The sequence below is a fragment of the Macaca nemestrina genome, chromosome 2, assembly GCF_043159975.1.
Source record: "Macaca nemestrina isolate mMacNem1 chromosome 2, mMacNem.hap1, whole genome shotgun sequence".
Classification (NCBI taxonomy): domain Eukaryota; kingdom Metazoa; phylum Chordata; class Mammalia; order Primates; family Cercopithecidae; genus Macaca; species Macaca nemestrina.
Genome location: NC_092126.1, coordinates 16,411,020 through 16,431,456, shown reverse-complemented (window position 1 = coordinate 16,431,456; position 20,437 = coordinate 16,411,020). Strand labels below are relative to the sequence as shown.

At 39.6% G+C, this 20,437-nt stretch overlaps 1 protein-coding gene and 1 long non-coding RNA gene across 3 annotated transcripts in view; one reads left to right on the top strand and one right to left on the bottom strand.

The window, feature by feature from the left end:
* The first annotated feature begins 1,855 nt into the window (after positions 1 to 1,855).
* Positions 1,856 to 19,743, top strand: LOC139361845 (uncharacterized). The gene is made up of 2 exons (XR_011619588.1): positions 1,856 to 4,830; positions 19,436 to 19,743. It is a non-coding gene; the product is annotated as an uncharacterized lncRNA (long non-coding RNA).
* LOC105470956 (oxysterol binding protein like 10) overlaps positions 19,400 to 20,437 on the bottom strand; it is a 326,292-nt gene continuing 325,254 nt past the window's right edge. For both annotated transcript variants that reach the window (XM_011723317.3, XM_011723319.3), the window contains one exon: positions 19,400 to 19,513. In XM_011723317.3, the coding sequence (XP_011721619.1) occupies positions 19,469 to 19,513 (45 nt within the window). In that variant the 3' untranslated portion in view covers positions 19,400 to 19,468. The remainder of the gene's footprint in view (positions 19,514 to 20,437) is intronic.

The following is a 20,437-nucleotide window of genomic DNA, read 5'->3' as shown; positions in this document are numbered from 1 at the left end:
CTTTACATCGATTTTATTAGCTGTTTTTTTTCTTTCAAAGACCACCTCCTCACTTTAATGTTTTCTACAGTGTTATTTCATTATTTTGTGCCATTTCCTTGGGGTAGGCGGAGGGCAATATTCTTTTAAACTTGGTGTGTTGATTTTTTCTTTCTTAATGTCCTGTTACAGATTTACTCCAAGCATAATTTAACCTCCATTCTCACAGGTTTTGAGGTGACTAAATGTCATTAAGTTAAATGTATATTTAATTTCCGTTGTACTTCTTTTTTAAAACCATGGGTTATTTACATGTACTTTGTAAAAATTTCCAAATATGGTGGTTTTCTAATATACTTTTATCATCAACTTCTACCTTTGTTGAATTGTAGTCAGAGACTCTATAATTTTAATCCTTTGAAATTGGTTGAGGCTTGCTCTGTGACTCGACTTACGGCCAATTTATAAACATAGAGAATATTATATTTTGCCAATAAAACTTAGGGTCAAGTGAGCACACGGTGCTTTCAAAGACATAAGTAAATGTGTTTTGAATTTTTTTTTTTTTTTTTGAGACAATGTTTTGCTCTTGTTGCCCAGGCTGGAGTGCGATGGCATGATCTCGGCTCACTGCAACCTCTGTCTCCTGGGTTCAAGCAATTCTCCTGCTTCAGCCTCCTGAGTAGCTGGGATTACAGGTACCCTCTACCATGCCTGGCTAATTTTTTGTATTTTCAGTAGAGATGGGGTTTTACCATGTTGGCCAGGCTGGTCTCAGACTCCTGACCTTCAGGTGATCCACCTGCCTCGGCCTCCCAAAGTGCTAGAATTACAGGTGTGAGCCACTGCGCCCAGCCAAACATAAATAATTTTACATATATATAATTTTTCTCCGTATGTCCCTGAAAACAATGTGTGTTCTTTTGGCAATTCTTGGGCATACTGTTTGAATCTTTTGTGGCTATTTTGTTGTTTACTGAGAAGAATGTACTGAAATCACACACGATTATTATAGATTGTGTATTTCTCCTTGAATTATGAATTTCTTTATATGTTTTGATTCTATATTAACAAGTTCATACACATTTGGAGCCTGTATCTTACTGGTAAATTGAGCCGTCAGCTTTTTAGAAATGTCAGACAATTTTTAATAAGACTTTTTGTTAAAAGCCTATTTCTGATTAATAATAGCATTATGTCAACATTGTTATGGTGTTCACATAATGTATGTTTTTTATTTTTCTAATACATCCCACTTTGGATTTGTTGAGCTTTTAACTTTGTGACTTGTTGGTTTTCATCAGTTTTTTTTGAAGTTCTCATTATCTCTTTAAATGTTCCTTCTTCCCCTATTCTCAGTACTTTCCTTCTGAGAGTCCAATTAAACATAATCAGACCTTCTTTCTTGTAATTTCTCCACTGTCTCCCTCTCCTTCCTCTCTCCTTTTGCCTCTCCATTCACTCCTTAAGTCAGCTATGTCTCTTTTTAGACTTTACACCTGACCCACTGAAATTCCCAATCTTATGGCTATTTAACATAGAATAGTTTCAGTTGTATCTGATAAATCCATTATCTAGAGCTCTTGTGGGTCTTGTTTCTCTTGCATAGTGGGTCTTTTTTTCTGCTGCTTGTTGTTCCTGTGGTCTTCTGATGGGCATGTGTTTGTGCTTTAGACATTATATTTAAGAAATTGTATGAGTCAGTTTAGGCCTAAGGTGTTTTACTTTACAGGATTTTTTTTTTTTTTTTTTTGAGTCAGGGTCTGTCACTCAGGCTGGAATGCAGTGGTATGACACTGCAGCCTCCAACTCCTACATTTCAGTGATCCTTCCACCTCAGCCTCCTGAGTAGCTTGGATTACAGGTATGAGCCACTATGTTCAGCCCATGCTTTACAGATTTTCTTTTTTTTTTTTTTTTTGCCAGGTACCTAGGGGAGCTAATAAACCAGAAACACCTTAATTCAATTTATGAAGGGATTAATATTAGATACAAAGCTAGCCTGCCATCCCCATAAGGGCTAGTTCATTATTCTCAGGCTGAAATTCTCTGAGGATTTCATCCAAGCAGATAGGAATATTTGTCCTCATAGTCCTACAAAGTCATTAAAATTGGTATTCAACTCTGTCAGTTTTCCAAGGGAAAATGGCCCCAAATGCCAAACTTACCTCAGAATTTGTCTTCTTGATTCTGGCCTGCTAATACTGCTTTGGTTCGGTTAAGTTTTGAAGCGGGTATTGTTCAGCTTTTCTAATTGTTATTAGTTGGGTAGTTGGTTAAAACTCCCTATTATTAGAAATTCCTATTATTAAAAATGGAATATTAGCAATAAAATCTGTGATCTTTGAATCGCAGAACATATCTAATGTTTAATGTTTCTTACATCTTCCTCACCATCTGTATAGTAGCTAGACATTGCCAGTTCTAATTTTGTGCCACCCAGAGATAGTCACAATCTCAATTTTACTTAGAAAAAACAGTCCAATAAAATGCTATATTTTCAATTTCTAAATCCTTTTGGGTTTTTGAGACAGAGTCTTGCTGTTGCCAGGCTGGAATGCTGTGGCGCGATCTTGGCTCACTCCAACCTCTGCCTCCTTGGGTTCAAGCGATTCTTCTGCCCCAGCCTCCCAAGTAGCTGAGACTACATGTGCACGCCACCACGCCCAGCTAATTTTTGTATTTTTAGTAGAGACCGGGTTTCACCATGTTGGCCAGGATGGCCTTGATCTTTTTTTGTTGTTTTTGAGATGGAGTCTCGCTCTGTTGCCCAGGCTGGAGTGCAGTGGTGCGATCTCAGCTCCCTGCAACCTCTGCCTCCTGGGTTCAGGCGAATCTCCTCCCTCAGCCTCCTGAGTAGCTGGGTTTACAGGCATGTGCCATCAGCCACCATGCGTGGCTAATTTGTTTTGTATTTTTAGTAGAGAGGGGGTTTCAAATGTTGGTCAGGCTGGTCTTGAACTCCTGACCTGGTGATCCACCCACCTCAGCCTCCCAAAGTGCTGGGATTACAGTCATGAGCTACTGCGCCCAGCCTCTATTTCTAAATCTTAAAAATAGCCTTAGCCCGGCATGGTGGCATGTGCCTGTAATCCTAGCTACCTGAGAGACTGAGCTGGCAAGATTGCTTGAGCCCAGGACTTAAAGGTTGCAGTGAGCTATGATTATGCTACTGCACTCCAGCCTGGGTAAAACAGCTTGGGGGCACTGATTAAAATATCAAGTGTCTCCTATGAAATTGGCTTCACTGAAAAGTGGAGCTAGTAAGACAATGAAAACTAAAGATGAAATGGCAACAAGAGTGACTGAAAACAGTGCATTCTCATAATCTCAGCACACTTAGTCGTTGAAACAAGCTAGATAGATGATATATCATGTGTTCTCCCTTCCACAGACTAAGATTTACATGGACCAGAGCCTAGTCTGTATCCTGTGGAAGGAAATTTTTAAAAATGTTTTGATGGACTTAACTATTAATGAAAAAACTTCACTAACGAACATTGCAGAACATGGGGACTAGTGTAGCTCTGTTACCTCCCTTTCCCCAAGGGAATATAAAAAGTAAAATAGAGACCTGTCAGTGGGCAAACCTAGTTCATATCTCCTTTTTATAATATCAAGTTAGTTATCTCACATTTAGATCTGTACTGTGTCTTGAGTTAATTTTTGTATTTGATTTTGAGGTGTCAGGGTTTTTTAATTGCTGATCCAACGCCATTTGTTGAAAAGACTTGTTTTCCTTATTTAATTGGCACATTTGTAGAAATCTGTTTAAAATGTTGGTCTATTTCTGGATTCTCTGTTCGGTTCTATTGATATGTACGTGTCTCCTTACACCAATAGTGTGTACCATCTTGATTACTGTAGGTTTACCATAAGTCTTGAAATCTGGTAGTGCAAGTTCTGTGCCTTTGTTCAGTGGCCCTTTAATTACCCTGGGACCACAGGCACGTACTAGATATCTTGGGCAAATGAGGATATATTGTCACCCAACCTGTAACTGATAAAGGACTAATATCCAGAATATATAAAGAACTCTTAGGAAAACTGAATATTTTTATTAGCCCTTGACAGAAGAAAAAATCCAAATGGCAAATAAATACACGAAAATGAACATACTACCCACCAGATTGGCTAAACTGTACAAATAAATATTGGAGAAGGTATGCAAAAACGAGCTGCCATATATTGCTGGTGAAAACCACTATGGCATACTTCGGCATTAGTGCAACTGACAATATACCTATTCCTATATCCAGTGATTCTAAATCTTAAAAATAGACAAGTTGATAGTAGTATAGTCATAAAAAGAAATACAAGGAGAAAAGTTTCCTTTATAAGGAAAAAACATTGGTAAAAACATTAAAGAATCAGACAAAAGGATATGCAACATATGTTTGTTTATAGTTCCAAAACAGGCAAGATGATTATATTTTGTGTAGGGATGTATACCTAGTGTTAAAGTATAAAGCAAAGCAAAGACATGATTGCCCACAAAGTTAAAATAATGGTCAGCTTTGGGAAGGGAGGGTGAGGGATATCAGTGATTTGGTAAGCAGGGAACTTACTATTTTTTGAGTTGCATTATGATTTACATGTGTCTGCTTTAAAATATAACTTGCTATGCTGTACATTTTATTTTTGCACTGTGCTTGGACTATACAGCACCAAGAAGAATAGAAAATGAGAGCAAGATGGCAGATTAGGCAGCTCCAGGTCTTCATTCCCCCCATGGAAACAATAACGAAACAAGTAGAGACTGACTAAAGAAAACTTTATGGGAACTCTGGAAGACAAAGATCTACCGGAACCAAGCTAATGCCCAATCAAGGAAAAGTCACATTCAAAATGGTAAGAAATTTTGTGGTAGTTTTACTCAGGCTTGCCCCACCCTCTCCACAGTGTGGTAGTGTTGGGAGGAAGCAGCAGCCCAGGTATCAGTGACCTCCCTCAAATAGGAGGGAGCAGGGCAGATCTTATTTGCAACATTTTGGGGGCTGCTGAAGAACTGGTCTCTGTTTTGCCTAACTTGGAGCTTGGATGAGGAAAAGTGGTATACTTACAGCTCTGCCTTGGAAAAGCTATAGAAAGTGGTGGGTAACTGCTTGTGAAAACTGCTGGACTGCAGTCCTATGGACTAGAACAAGGTGCAGGAGGACTCTTTGGAAAAGTGAAAAATTTAAAAGCATGGTATAACAATAAATACACACAGGACCCCAGGCAAGACCCTTACCAAGCAAAGTCCTGGAGGGTCTTTGGGGCTTCAAAGTGGGATAATTCTAAAGGTCAGAACACATCCTGCTAGTTAGTGGAGGTCCCTCCTGGCATGGAGCCAGTCTGCAAAGACTGGGAAACTTGGCTGTTTTTCAGATGTCCAATTTTCAACAAATGATCACAAGGCATATAAAGAACAAAACAGGCCGGGCGCGGTGGCTCACGCCTGTAATCCCAGCACTTTGGGAGGCCGAGGCGGGTGGATCACGAGGTCAGGAGATCGAGACCATCCTGGCTAACACGGTGAAACCCCGTCTCTCCTAAAAATACAAAAAAATTAGCCAGGTGTGGTGGCGGGTGCCTGTAGTCCCAGCTACTCGCGAGGCTGAGGCAGGAGAATGGCGTGAACCTGGGAGGCGGAGCTTGCAGTGAGCCGAGATTGCGCCACTGCACTCCAGCCTGGGCAACAGAGCGAGACTCCATCTCAAAAAGAAAAAACAAGGTCTATTCATAGGAAAAAATGTGCAGAAACTGTCCCTTGAACAAAAGCATCAGATGTACTAAAGACTTTAAAATACACTCAAAGAACTAAAGGAGAACACAGAAAAAACAAACAAAATTGGACTATCAACTAAGAATTTTAAGCACCAAATTCCAACAGGCACTTCAAGACAGTTGACTAGAAGCATTTAGTAGTTGCTGCCTCCACCGAGAAGAACCAAAGTAGTGAGTAGATAGATAATCACACTTCAAATAGATCATCCAAGAGAGAATACTGGAATTCAACAGGAAAAGGATAGGAAATACTTAAGCAAGAAAGAAGGAAGTGGGAACACCTGCCTGTCCAGGAATGTCTAGCAGTCAAAAGAGACACCACAGTACAGGGAAAAGGTAAGTGACAGACACTCAGCAGTCCACATTTCTACCATGGACTCCTGCAACCCTACCATGGGACAGCCCCTTGATCGTCACAGGCCCTGAAATTAACATAGGGAGCTGCCAGGAGATTATACTATGGCACTGCTCCAGGGAGGAAGCTCACACTGGGTTTCACATACTCCTTAAGACATAAGCAGCTAAAGCAAGGCACTATCTTAGACCATGCACTGTTCTGGAGCCCAGCAATGCCAGGACTTGAGGCATAAGAGAAGTATGGCTGCTGCCTCTGGGGTTTAGCCATGAGCAACCTTGGGCAATCATACCAGGTCTGAGGCATGGGTGAGGCACAGGCTACCCCAGCATAAGCTATTGCATGAGTGGCACATGTGTTCCCCATCTGCTGGCCTGGGCTGCCCACCACTGAAGGCTGCTGCCACCTGCCACCAAAGCATTCCACAGGTGGCTGGCGAGCATACTCCTGCCTACCATGGTTGGCACCTGCACTCACCATCAGGCAGCCTGAAGACAAGCCCACCTGGCCTGGCTTCACCTCCCCCAACCCTGTGCCACGGTGTCACAGTACACAATCCAAAGACCAAAGGATTGCCTAGCATACTCCACCACCACTGGCACCTGAACACTCCTCCAAGGGGCCTGAGGTTGGGCCTACCCACCAGGCCACTACCAGCACAGCTGGCAGCCACCTCCATATGTGGGCTTGGAGACTGGCCCTCTCAGCCCATTACAGATGCCACCAGCACCGATGCACACCACATGGGCCCAGATTGTTGTCCTACCACTATTCCTGTCATGCCAGCTGCCCAGGGGACCAAGAGCCTGCCTGCCTGACTCATTGCTGCCACTATTGGTGCTCGAGTAAGCCACCTGGCGGCCCAAGAATTAGCCTGCATGGACCCACTAACACCAGTGCCAGCTTCCCTTGCCCTGAGCCAAGTGCAGACACAGCCCACTGTTGCCAGTAATGGAGCCCAAAGACTAACCAACGTGGCATACCAGGCCCCAGCAAAACATCACCAAAGCCTCCGCTAAGAACTTCACCCTAAGCCACCAAGGAAATCACAGATACCATTGACTCCATTTACTACTGAAGAAATGATACAGTATGCTACTGTGCACACCCAGAATCAAAGGGAAAGTGTCCTACCCAGCCAACATCATAGGCACACCTTAAGGGAAAAGTCCTCCTCTACAAAAGCAAAGTCAAAAATTTGGAAGAAGCAACTGTTATACCAGATGTATAGATATCAACCTAAGGACAAAGAAAACATGGAAAATCAAGGAAATGTGACAGCTCTAAAGGAACACTAATTCTGCAATAACAGATCCCAATAAAAACTTCATAAAATCCAGGGGAAAACCTGATTCTAAAGCAGCTCAGTGAGGTACACAAAAACTCTTAAAAAAAAAAAAAAAAAAAAAAGACCAAAAATGTAAAGATATATATGAGAAATTTACCACACAGATTGATGATATCATAAAAAAGAACAAAGCCAATTCTGGAACAGAAGAATTCATTGGATGAAATACAAAATACATCCAAAATCTTCAACAACCGATTAGGTCAAGCAGAAGAAATAATCTCAACTTGAAGACAAGTCTTTTGAAATAACTCAGGCAAAAATGGAAAATAAAAAGTAGTGAGTAAAAACTTCATGGCATATGGGACACCACAAAGCAGTGAAATACTTGAATTATCAGGATCCCAGAAGGCAAAAAGAGGAAAACTTTTCAGTCTAGCAAGAGATTTAGACATCCAGATACAGGAGATTCAGAGATCCCTAAAGAGATAACAGTGCAAAAAGGTCTTCTCCATAGCACATTATAGTCAAACTCAGAAGTCAAAGACAAGGAGACAATGCTGACAACAAGAGAAAAGTGTCTAGTACCTATAAAGGAACTGCTATCAGAATAACAGCAGACTTCTCAGCAGAAATGTTATATGCCAAGAGAGAACAGGATGATATATTCAAAATGCTGACTGGGAAAAAAAAAGCCCTGACAGCCGAAGATTATCCAGAAAACTTATCCTTGCTAAATAAAGGAAAAATAAAATCTTTCCTAGACAAGTAAAAGCTGAGAGAATCACCACTACACCAGCCTTATAGAAAGGCTCAAGAAAATCTTAAACCTGGAAGGGAACAGATGCCATTTACCATCATGAAAACAGAAAAGTAAAAAACTCACTGGAAAAGCAAATGCACAAGTGAAAAGAACAAACTCACATGGTACCACTACAGAAAACCACCAAACAACAATTACAGTAAGAGAAAAAGAATATACAAAACAACCTAAAAACAACAGTATGACAGAAACAAAACATGACATAATAATAACTGTAAATGTAAATCAGTTAAATTCTGCGTTTAAAAGATGTAGACTACCTGATGGGTAAAAAAATAAAACCCAACTATATGCTAACTACAAGAAATGCACTTTACCTATAGACCTATAGAATTACAACAAAGAGAAGGGAAAACATATTCTGTGCAAAGAGATGGACTCCAATACAATAATAGTGGGGTGCTTCAACACCCTACTCTAAGCATTAGATCATCTAGACAAAAAAAATCAGCCAACAAAGAAACACTGGATTTAAATTCACCTTTGGATCAAATGGGCCTAACATTAACACAGAACATTTTATCAAACAATTGCAGAATACACATTCTTCTCATTAGCACACAGAACATTCTCCAGGATAGACCATATTTTAGGCCAAAAAAAAAGAAGCCTCAACAAATTTAAAATAAGTATCTTCTCAGGCCACAATGGGACAATACTAGAACATAATGCTAAGAAGAATTTTGAAAACTACACATACATACAGAAATTAAATAACATGATCCTGAACAACCTAATCAGGTCAATGAAGAAGAAAAAAACATTTATTGAAACAAATGGAAGTGGAAATACAGCATCTCCAAACCTGTGGGATACAGGAAAAGCAGTACTAAAAGGGAAATTTATAGCAGTAAGTGCCTGCTGCAAAAAAGATTTCAATTAAAAAAATCTAATGATGCACTTCAAGGAACTAGAAAAACAAGAACAAACCTAATTGAAAATTAGCAGAAATTGGCCGGGCACAATGGCTTAAACCTGTAATCCCAGCACTTTGGGAGGCCAAGGCGGGGGGATCACAAGGTCAGGAGTTTGAGACCAGCCTGGCCAAGATGGTGAAACCCCATCTCTACTAAAAATACAAAAAATTAGCCAGGTATAGTGGCAGGTGCCTGTAATCCCAGCTACTCAGGAGGCTGAGGCAGGAGAATTGCCTGAACCTGGGAGGCGGAGGTTGCAGTGAGCTGAGATTGCACCACTGCACTCCAGCCTGGGTGACAGAGCAAGAATCAGGAAAAAAAAAAAAAAATTACCAGAAATAAAAATCAGAGTAGAACTAAATGAAATAGAAAGTTAAAAAAATACAAAGAATCAATGAAATGAAGTTGGTTCTTCAAAAAAAGAAAAAAAAAAACTGCTAAACTTAGCTAGATTAAGAAGACCAAAATAAAATTAGAAATGACAAAAGAGATATTACAACTAATACAGAAAGACAAAAGCTTCCCAGAGACTTATATGAAAAACATGCTAACAAACTGGAAAAACCTAGAGGAAATGGATAAATTCCTGGATGTGTACAACCTAACAAGATTGAAATAGGAAGAAATCAAAAACCAGAACAGATCAATAACAGGTAATGAGATCAAAGCAGTAATACAAAGTCTTCTGACAAAGCCCAGCACTGGATGGATTCATTGCCGAATTCTACAAAACATAAAGAACTAATACCATAGCTGCATGTGCTGGCATCCTTGTAATCACAGCTACTCTGGAGGCAATCCTAACTACTCAGGAGACTGAGGTAGGAGGACTATTCGAGCTCATGAGTTTGAGACTAGCGTGTGCAACATAGTGAAACCCCATCTCAGAAAACAAACACAAAAGTAATACCAGTCCTTTTCAAACTATTCCAAAAGAGTACCTAACTCATTCTATAAGGCCAGCATTACCCTGATTTCAAAAAGAGATAAGGACACAACAACAACAACAAAAACTGACAGGCCAGTGTTCCTGATGACTATAGATGCAAAACTCAACAAAATACTAGTAAAGTGAATTCAAGAACACATCAAAAAGATAACACGCCATAATCAAGTGGGATTTATCTCAGGGATACAAGGATGGTTCAACATACTCAAATCAATAAATGTGATGCATCACATCAACAGAATGAAAGACCAAAAGCATAGGATCATCTCGATAGACACAGAAAAAGTATGTGATAAATTTCAAGATCCCTTCATGATTAAAGACTCAACAAACTCTAGGTATAGAAGGAACACATCAAAGTAATAAAGACCATATATGACAAACCCATAGCTAACATCATACTGAATGGAAAAGTGTTAAAGGCCTTTCCTCTAAGAACTGGAACAAGACAAAGATATCCATTGTCACTACTCCTATTCAACATAGTACTGGATGTCTTAGCCACAGCAATCAGGTAAGAGAAGAAAATAAAAGACGTCCAAATTGGAAAAGAGGAAGTCAAATTATCCTACTTTGCATATGACACAGTCTTATATTTAGAAAATGAAAAGAATCAGAAAACTATTACAGCTGATAAGCGAATTCAGTAAAGGTGCAGGATAAAAAAAGAAACATACAAAAGGCATTTATATTTGCCTACACTAATAATGACATAGCCAAAAGGGAAATCAAGAAAGCAATCCCATTTATAATAGCTACAAAAATAATAAAATACATAGGAATACATTTAACAAAGGAGGTGAAAAATATCTACAAAACACTGATGAATGAAGTCGAGGGGGACAAAATGGAAAGACATTTCATGCTCATGGATCAGAAGAATGTTAAAATGACCATACTTCCCAAAGCAATATACAGATTGAATGCAATCCCTATCAAAAATACCAATGTCATTTTTTTACAGAAATAGAAAATCCTAAAATTCATACAGAACCAATGAAGACCTAGAATAGCCAAAGCAATCCTGAGCAAAAAGAACAAACGTGGAGACATCACACTACCTAACTTCAAATTATATTACAAGGGTATAGTATACAAAATATCATGGTACTGGCATGAAAATAGACACATAAACCAATGGAATAGAATAGAAAACACAGAATAAATACATGTATTTGCAACTAGCTGAAATCCTAGCACTTTGGGAGGCCAAGGTGGGCTGATTGCTTGAGTCCAGGAGTTTGAGACCAGTCTGAGAAACATGGCAAAACCATGTCTTTACAAAAAATAAAAATAAAAATCAGCTGAGCATGGTCGTGCATGCCTGTGGTCCCAGCTACTGAGGAGACTGAGGTAGGAGGAGCACTTCAGGCTGGGAGGTCAAAGCTGCAGTGAGCTGTCATCGCACCACTGCACTCCAGCCTAGGAACGACTTTATGTCGAAAACCTCCAGTGCACAGACAACAGAAACAAAAATGGACATAAGTGGTTATTCCTGCCAGTAATTTAAAAAAAATAGACAAATGGGACTCTATTAAACTGAAATCTGCACAGTAAAAGAAACAGAGTGAAGACACAAACCTGTTGAAGGGGAGAATATATTTGCAAATGTCCTCTGACAAAGGAATAATAGGCTACATAAGGAATACAGCAGTTTTTGAAAATACCATTAAAAACTGGGCAAAGAACATGAATAGATAGTTCTCAAAAGAGGACATACAAATGGCCAGTAAGCACATTAAAAAGGCTCAACATCATCAGTCATCTGGGAAATGCAAACCAAAATCACAGTGAGATATCTTATCTCAGAATGGCTATTCTTTAAAAGACATGCTGGCAAGAAGGCAGAGAAGAGGCAACTCTTACCCACTCTTGGTGGGAATGTAAATTAGTACAGCCACTATGGAAAACAGTATGGAGATCTCTCAAAAAACTAAAATTAGAACTACCACACTATCCAGCAAACCCATTACTGGGTATCTATCCAAAGGGAAGGAAATCAGTCTCCCAAAAGGATACACTCATTTGCATGTATATTGCAGTACTAGTCACAATAGCGAAGATATGGAATCAACCCAAGTGTCCATCAATACATGAATGAAGAAAATGTGATTTATATACACAATGGAATACTATTTGGCCATTAATAATGAAATCATGTCATTTGCAACAACATGGATGGAAACGAGGTCATTATGTTAAGTGAAATAACACAGGCACAAAAAGCCAAATACAGCATGTTCTCAGTTGTGTAGGACCTTAAAACTTGGTATTATGGAGATAGAGAATAGAATACCAGACGTGGGGAGGGTCTGAGTGGGAAATGAAGAAAGGTTGGTGAATGGGTACAGACTTAGAATACATCCTAATGTTCACTATTAGAGTAGAATGATTATAGTTAGCAACAATATTTTGTATATTTCAAAATAACTAGAAGCGAGGATTTGAAATATTCCCAACATAGAAATGAAAAATAACCTAACAGATACCGCAGATACTCATATTACACATTCCATGAATGTGCTCCATAAATATGTAAAACATTATGTATCAGGTAAAAAAAAAAAAAAAAAAAACTGAAAAAAATCACAATTGAAAAATTGACTAGAGACGTTTAGTAGACTCAGAAAGACTCATAAACCTAGGTCACTGGAAATTGATTCTGATAAGCAAAAAAGAGAAAAGGATAAAGAAATGTGAACAGAACCTAAGGGACACCATCAAGCAAACCAACATATGCATTAAGGGAGCTCCAGAATGAACAAAGACAGGCAGCAAGAGGGAGGAGACAAGGGTAGAAAACATCAAATTTGAGGAAAGACATGAATCTACAAATCCAAGAATTTCATTAAATTCCAAGTAGGATAAAGTGAAAGGGACCTGCACTAGACACATTATAATCAAACTGTTAAAAGCCAAAGAGAAAATCTTGAAAGCAGCAAGAGATACGACTTGTCACATATAAGCAATCCTTAATAAACTTATCATCAGATTTCTCAGCAGAGACCTTGGTAGTCAGGAGGCTGTGCCATGATATATTTAAAGTTGAAGCAAAGTCTCAACAAAGAATTCTATATCTGACAAAACTGTCCTTCGAAAATGAGGGAGAAATTAAGACATTCTCAGAGAAAGAAGCAGCTGGGGGCAGGTTCATTACTAGTAGAGCTGCCCTTCAAGAAATTCTGAAGGGAATCCTAAAATTTAAAATGACATGCTTCAGATAGTAACTGTAAGCCATACAAAAATACGGAGATCTATAGTAAAAGTAAATACATGGACAAATTGGTTGGTATCAATATAACAGACTATTACAACTTTAGGCTGCTGATGTAATCTCTGTGTTAACCACAGAGAAAATAGTCCTAGAATACAGATAAAGGAAATGAGAATTAAATCTGTTTTTACAAGGAAAAAAAAAAAAAAAGGCTCAACACAAAGGGAGGCAGTAATGGAGGAAATGAGGGACATGTGACATACAGAAGACAACAAAATTACAAAGTCCTTCCCTATCAGTAATTTCTTATTTTTTTTATTTTTTATTTTTTGAGATAGTCTTGCTCTGTCACCCAGGCTGGAGTGCAGTGGTGCAATCTCGGCTCACTATACCCTTCACCTCCCAGGTTCAGGCGATTCTCTGCCTCAGCCTCCCAAGTAGCTGGAATTACAGGCATGTGCCACCACACCCAGCTAATTTATGTATTTTAGTAGAGATGATGTTTCGCCATGTTGCCCAGGCTGGTCTCAAACTCCTGGCCTCAAGTGATTCACCTGCCTTGGCCCCCCAAAGTGCTGGGATTACAGGCATAAGCCACCACACCCCACCCAGTAATTTCTTGAAATGTAAATTAATGGAACTCCAATCGATAGACATTGACAGAATAGACTTTTTAAAAAGATTACAACCATGTGCTGTCTACAAGAGACTCATTTAGATGGAAGGAGATGCATACATTCAATGTTAAAGGATGGAAAAAATAGTAATCACAGAGAAATGGCTACACTAGTATTAGACAAAATAAACTAAGTCAAGCACTGTTTCAAGAGAAAAGGGCATTATATATTGATAAAAGGATTAACAGTGCAATGCACCACACATTAACAGAATGGGGGGGGGGAACGACATGATCCACTCATGCAGAAAAAGAATTTTGGCAAGATAAAACAACATCCTTTTGTAACAAAAACACTCAGCAAAGTAGAAATAGAAGGAAAGTACCTCAACATAATGAAGTCCATATATGAAAAACCCACAACCAATCTCATAATGGTGAATGGCTGAAACCTTTTCCACTAAAATCAAGAACAAACAAGGATTTCTTTTTTTTTCTTTTTTGGCCTCCTTCATTCAACACAGTATTGGAAGTTCTAGGTACAGCAATTAGGCAACAACAAGAAATAAAAGACATCTAAATTTGGAAGAAGTAAAATCTGTTAGCAAATGACATGATTGTATCTAGAAAATCCTAGATCCCACACACCCTCCAAAAAACTGTCAGAATAAACAAATTCAGCAAAGGATACAAAACCAATGCACAAAAATTAGTTGTATGTGTTTTTTAAGAAATGAGGTCTTGTTATGTTCCCCAGGCTAGAGTACAGTGGCTATTCCCAGGAACAATCATAGCATGCTGAAATCTCAAACTCCTGGGCCCAAGCAATCCTCCTGTCTCAGCCTCCTGAGTAGCTGGAACTACAGGCATGTGACACTGTGCCTGGCACTTACACTTTTATATGCCAACACTGAACAATCAAAAAAGGAAACTGAGAAAGATCTACTTAGAGTAGTACCAAAAAGAGTAAAGTACTTAAGAATTAAACTTAACCGAGGAAGTGAAAGACTTGCACAGTGAAAACTACAAAACATGCTGAAAGATTCAATGAAATCCGTATCAAAATCCCAGTTTTTTTGCACAAATAGAAAATTTCATCCTAAAATTCACATGGAATCTTAAATGACCCCGTATAGACAAAACAATATTGAAAAAGAAGAAAAAGGTTAGAGGTCTCTTACTTCCTAATGTTGTAACTTGCTACAAAGCTACAGTAACTAAAAGAGTGTGGTACTGGCGTAAAGACTGACATCGACCACTGGAAAACAATAGAGAAGCCATAAACAAACATTTGTGTATATAGCCAATGATTTTCAACAAGGTACCAAGATCACTCAGTGGGCAATGCAGAGTCTTTTCAACAAATGGTGTTGGGGAAACTGGATAGCCATATGCAAAAGAAAGAAGTTAGACCCTTATCTAACACCATATGTAAAAACCAACTCAAAATGGATCAAAGTACTCCAAGCCCCCCAGTAAGACCTAAAACTATAAAACTCTTAGAAGAAATCATAGGACAAAAATGTCACAGCATTGGATTTGTCAGTGATTTCTTGGATATGACATCAAAAGCACAGGTACAAAAGAAAAATAAATTAGACATTATCAAAATTACTTTTGTACATCAAAGGATACCATTAACAGTGAAAAGGCAACCAAAGGATCGGAAGAAAATATTTGCACATAATATCTGATAAAGGATTAATATCCAGAAAGGATTAATATCCATAAAGGACTCCTAAAACTCAACAAAAAGAACCTAATTTTAAAATGGGCAAAAGGATTTGAATAAACATTTCTCCAAAGATTTACAAATGGCCAAAACCACAAAAACACATGCTCAACATCACTAGGAAAACATAAATCAAAACCACATCGAGATGGTACTTCACAGCCATTAGGATGGTGGTTAAAAAAAACAACAAAAGTAAAAACAAAATAACAAGTATTGGTGAGGATGTGGAGAAACCGGATCCCTTGTGCATTGCTAGTGGGATTGCAAAATGTGGCAGCCAGCTACTGTGAGAAACTGCGTAGCAATTCCTTAAACCAGAATTTTCATATGATACAGCAATTCCACTTCTGGGTATATTGTTAAAAAGTAGGGGCTAGGTGTGGTGGCTCACGCCTGTAATGCTAGCACTTTGGGAGCTGAGATCAGGTGGATCACCTGAGGTCAGGAGTTTGAGACCAGCCTGGCCAACATGGTGAAACCCCATCTCTACTAAAAATACAAAAATTAGCTGGGCATGGTGGCACGCACTTGTAGTCCCAGCTACTCAAGAAGCTGAGGCAGGGGATTCACTTGAACCCGGGAGGCAGAGGTTGTGATGAGCCAAGATCGTGCCACTGCACTCTAGCCTGGGCTTCACTCTGTCTCAAAAAAGAAAAAAACAAAAAAGGCAGGGACTTGAAAAGATATTTGTACACCCCAGTGGGTGAATGGATAAACAAAATAGGAATACATATGTTGGGGCAAGGTAGAGGGTATTTATCCAGCCTTAATAAGAAACTTTTTTTTTTTTTTTTTGAGTCTGAGTCTTGCTCTGTCGCCCAGACTGGGGTGCAGTGGGCACGATCTCGGCTCATTGCAGCTATTCTCCTGCTCAGCCTCCCAGGTAGCTGGGATTACAGGCACACACCACCACACCCAGCTAATTTTTGTATTTTTAGTAGAGACTGGGTTTCACCGTGTTGGCCAGGCTGGTCTCGGAACTCCTGACCTCAGGAGATCCACCTACCTCGGCCTCCCAAAGTGCTAGGATTACAGGCGTGAGCCACCACACCCGGCCCTTAATAAGAAACTGATACAATGCCACAGCATGAACCTTGAACACATAATGCTAATTAAGACAGACATAAAAAGCAGAAGTGTTGTATGATTTCACTCATATGAGTTCCTTAGAGCAGTCAAATCCATAGGGACAGAAAGTAGAATGGTGATTGCCAGGGACTGGGGGGAGAGGGAGAATGGAGAGTTACTGTTTAATGAGTACAGAGTTTCAGTTTGGGAATACAAAAAAGTTCTGGAGGTAGGTGATAATGATTGTATGATATCAATGTATTTTAATGCCACTGAACTGTACACTTAAAAATAGTTAAAACAGGGCTGGGCAAAGTGGCTCAGACCTGTAATCCCAGCACTTTGGGAGGCCGAGACGGGCAGGTCACCTGAGGTCAGGAGTTTGAGACCAGCCTGGCCAACATGGTGAAACCCAATCTCTACTAAAAATACAAAAATTAGCCAGGCGTGGCGGTGGGCACCTGTAATCCCAGCTACTCGGGAGGCTGAGGCAGGAGAATCACTTGAACCCAGAAGGCAGAGGTTGCAACGAGTCAAGATTGCGCCATTGCACTTCAGCCTGGGCGACAGAGTAAGACTCCATCTAGGGGGGAAAAATAAAAGTTAAAATGGTAAATTTTGTTACATATATTTTACCACAATAAAACATAATATGAACTCAGCAAGAAAATGAACAAATAGAGCAACATGGATTGAACTAGAAAGAAAATATTGGCTCAAATAAGCAAACTATGGTATGATTCAATTTTTACAAAAATTGGGTAAAACCAATCACACTGTTTAGAAATACACACACAGTGTGTATAAACAAAAAAAACCCATAAGGGGATGGTAACTCCAGGAAGGCATGGAGAGGGATAAAATTGTATAGGTGCACAATAGTGGCTTTTAAGGTACTGGTAAACAGGTTTCTTTGCTTAAGCAGTGGCTACAAGGGTATTCATAATTATTCCTGGAGTTGTACCTATGTTTTATGTAAATCTCCTGACACGTAACATTTCACAATTTTAAATGTACCCCCAGCCCCAAAAGAAAAGTGAGCCCTCTCCATGTTTTACCTTTCAGATGGTATATGCTTTGTAGTCAGACTGGAAAAATCCAACAACATAGTGATTACTTTTCAGTCTCATTGAGTTTTCTTCTTTTTCTCACAATAGCATTTGTTCCACTTTCTCTGTCAGAAATAAGATGGTTCCAGGTACTTGATTCACCCAGACGCTTTAATGACTGTGGACCTATGTAGGCTTCCTTTATGACTTCTGGTCATGACTGTTTTCATGAAACAACACTCACTGGGTAGGAGTTAAATGTTCTTATAGGACTTATCAGAAAATATTCATAAATGTTCATCTGGTAGATTTTTTAATGTGTTAAATACTTTTTTCGATATAGATATGATTGCTCTTCATATCAACAATTAGAAATATCTAACCAGGAAAACTTGAGCTCACTTAGAGCCACCAATCTAATAGAACTGTTGAATCCCTGAAAATAAAACACAGACACAGATATGTATTCAATCGAAATATATTTGTCTAATATCTACAAAGTGTGAACAACTGGTCTTAAGAAAGCAGACAAAAGGCACAAAATTAGTATTACTACAGAGAAGCATTCATGCTATCTGGATTTTATAAATATTGAAGTGGCACAGTAAAAAATAAATTAAGCATTCAGCAAAAACTGGGTATTTCATTTTTTCCTTGCTTTGTATTTTGGTCACTCCTTTGACCTCATGTGTAAAGACTGAAATTTAACTGAAACCATGGAATATTTATGCAGGCGTTATGTATGTTTTAATCACAGTGCTTTCTTGCAGAGTTTGGGTTAACCAGAGAGGTACACTTGAGGAAAAAATAATCCACAGGAAATTCTCTTCTCTTTCCCCAAACTAAATACGAGATTGAGGCTGTGGCTGTGCATGTTTTCATGTGCATGTGTGTATTTAACTTCTAAAGCCCTTTTTCATCACAAAAGAAGTCTCCATATGATTGACTGGTTTTCTGATGTAAAAGAAGCAACTTCTCAAAAATGTATGACTAGCGCTGTGACCATGAGAGATGGGTGGAAAACTCCTTGGTGGGCCTTGGCTCTTAGTTGTCCCAGACGTGCTCCATCCTGCAAGGCTCTGGCATAAATCTTTAACAGCTTCCTGCCAACCCCATCCAACAGGAAATAGTTGCTTATCTTTCTTGGGCACAGACAGACAAAACACTGAGGTGGAGAGGGAGGTGAGAATCACAATAATTTTGAAATGATAACCACCCATACCTCTACTAGGAATGAGCCACTTTCTCCTATATGGACAGTGATTAGGCCATGCCAGTTCACCTTCATTTTGACAGGAGTTGACTAAGTGAGAATATCTTTGTGAGTGTAAAACATTTTTGGCAAAGTGAAAAATAGAAAACTTCAAACTTCATTGATAAAAAGGAGCTTATGTTTACGCACTTTAACCTTTAACCTTGGTGAGTGCAGTATTTACATGTGTAATCATACTCAGCAGATGTGTACATAGTGCATGTGTGTGAACATATACAGTATGTACATACACATGCCTCAAATGGCTCTTGAATAAATTCATTCCTCTAGCAGAGTGTGGGGGTGCACTTTTCATAGTAAATAATTTCTCTGTTATCATTTCTTGGATTCTAATACAAGGTCTCAGTGAATGCCAACAAAACCCTGATACTCTACTACTTTAATATTCCTACAAAAACAGGGCTATACAGGAAAGCTCTGCGCCTCCACCCCATCAGTGTGCCTTCCAGAGGGGATTGAAGTATACCCAGCCATCACCCTGCAAGAGAAGAAAGGAGGCATTATTACATGGAGACCTCTCAACAGGGAAAGAGGGAAGCAAGGGTAACCGCAGCCAGTCTGTGTCTCTGTCTGCCCTGTCTTCATACCTCACACACAGGCCAGGCTGCTGGCCTCAGTACCCCTCCTCAGCCCAGCTGCTCTTCAGAGACCTAGATGACCTTGACCTTCCCACCCTGGCATGGCAGGAGGAAACCCCATGAAATGAGCGCTTGGTTGGCTTCCATCAAGGCTGATGACTTGACCAAAAAAAAGCACTTTGACAGTGGGACAAGAGAAAACAGAGTAGCTAGATGAATGGCCAGGGGAAAGAAAAGGCAAGGGAAGTGACTTCCAGCCCACAGGGGAACACCCAACAAAGGCTTTCTCCAGCAGGCAGTAGTCACAAACAAATCAGCACAGGCCAATCAAACATCAAGTGGGAAAAAGGCAAGAATTAAAATGGTATTAATACATACCATCTAGTTATGACTAGAAGGCGCTATACTGAATAACTGTGCTGGTGTTCAGATGACTCTTACTCCTTACATGTCCCCAGCCCTTCTGTTATGGACATACTGGCTTTTCTTAAACCCAGGAAGAACTGTAAATGTTTTTTTCGATGTTGTTGCTGTTTAATGCACAACCTTCCGCAAAAGTCAGACAAACTAGCTCTCTCAAGAGAAAAGGGATCCACCTCACAGAAGGATCTTTCGAGGTTTTACCTCACCTGGGCAGGGCTCCCACACAGGGTCCCCACTCAGTGACCCATAAAGGCAGAGTCTTCTCCAGGCAGCTTTCCTGTCTGAACCAGAATCCAACCTTGAAATCTCCTTCAGTCCACAACCCACGGTTCCTGACTCTGGGGAGAACAGTGGTGGCTCTCTGCTCTTAACATGAATCTACCCCAGTTAACCTACTATGT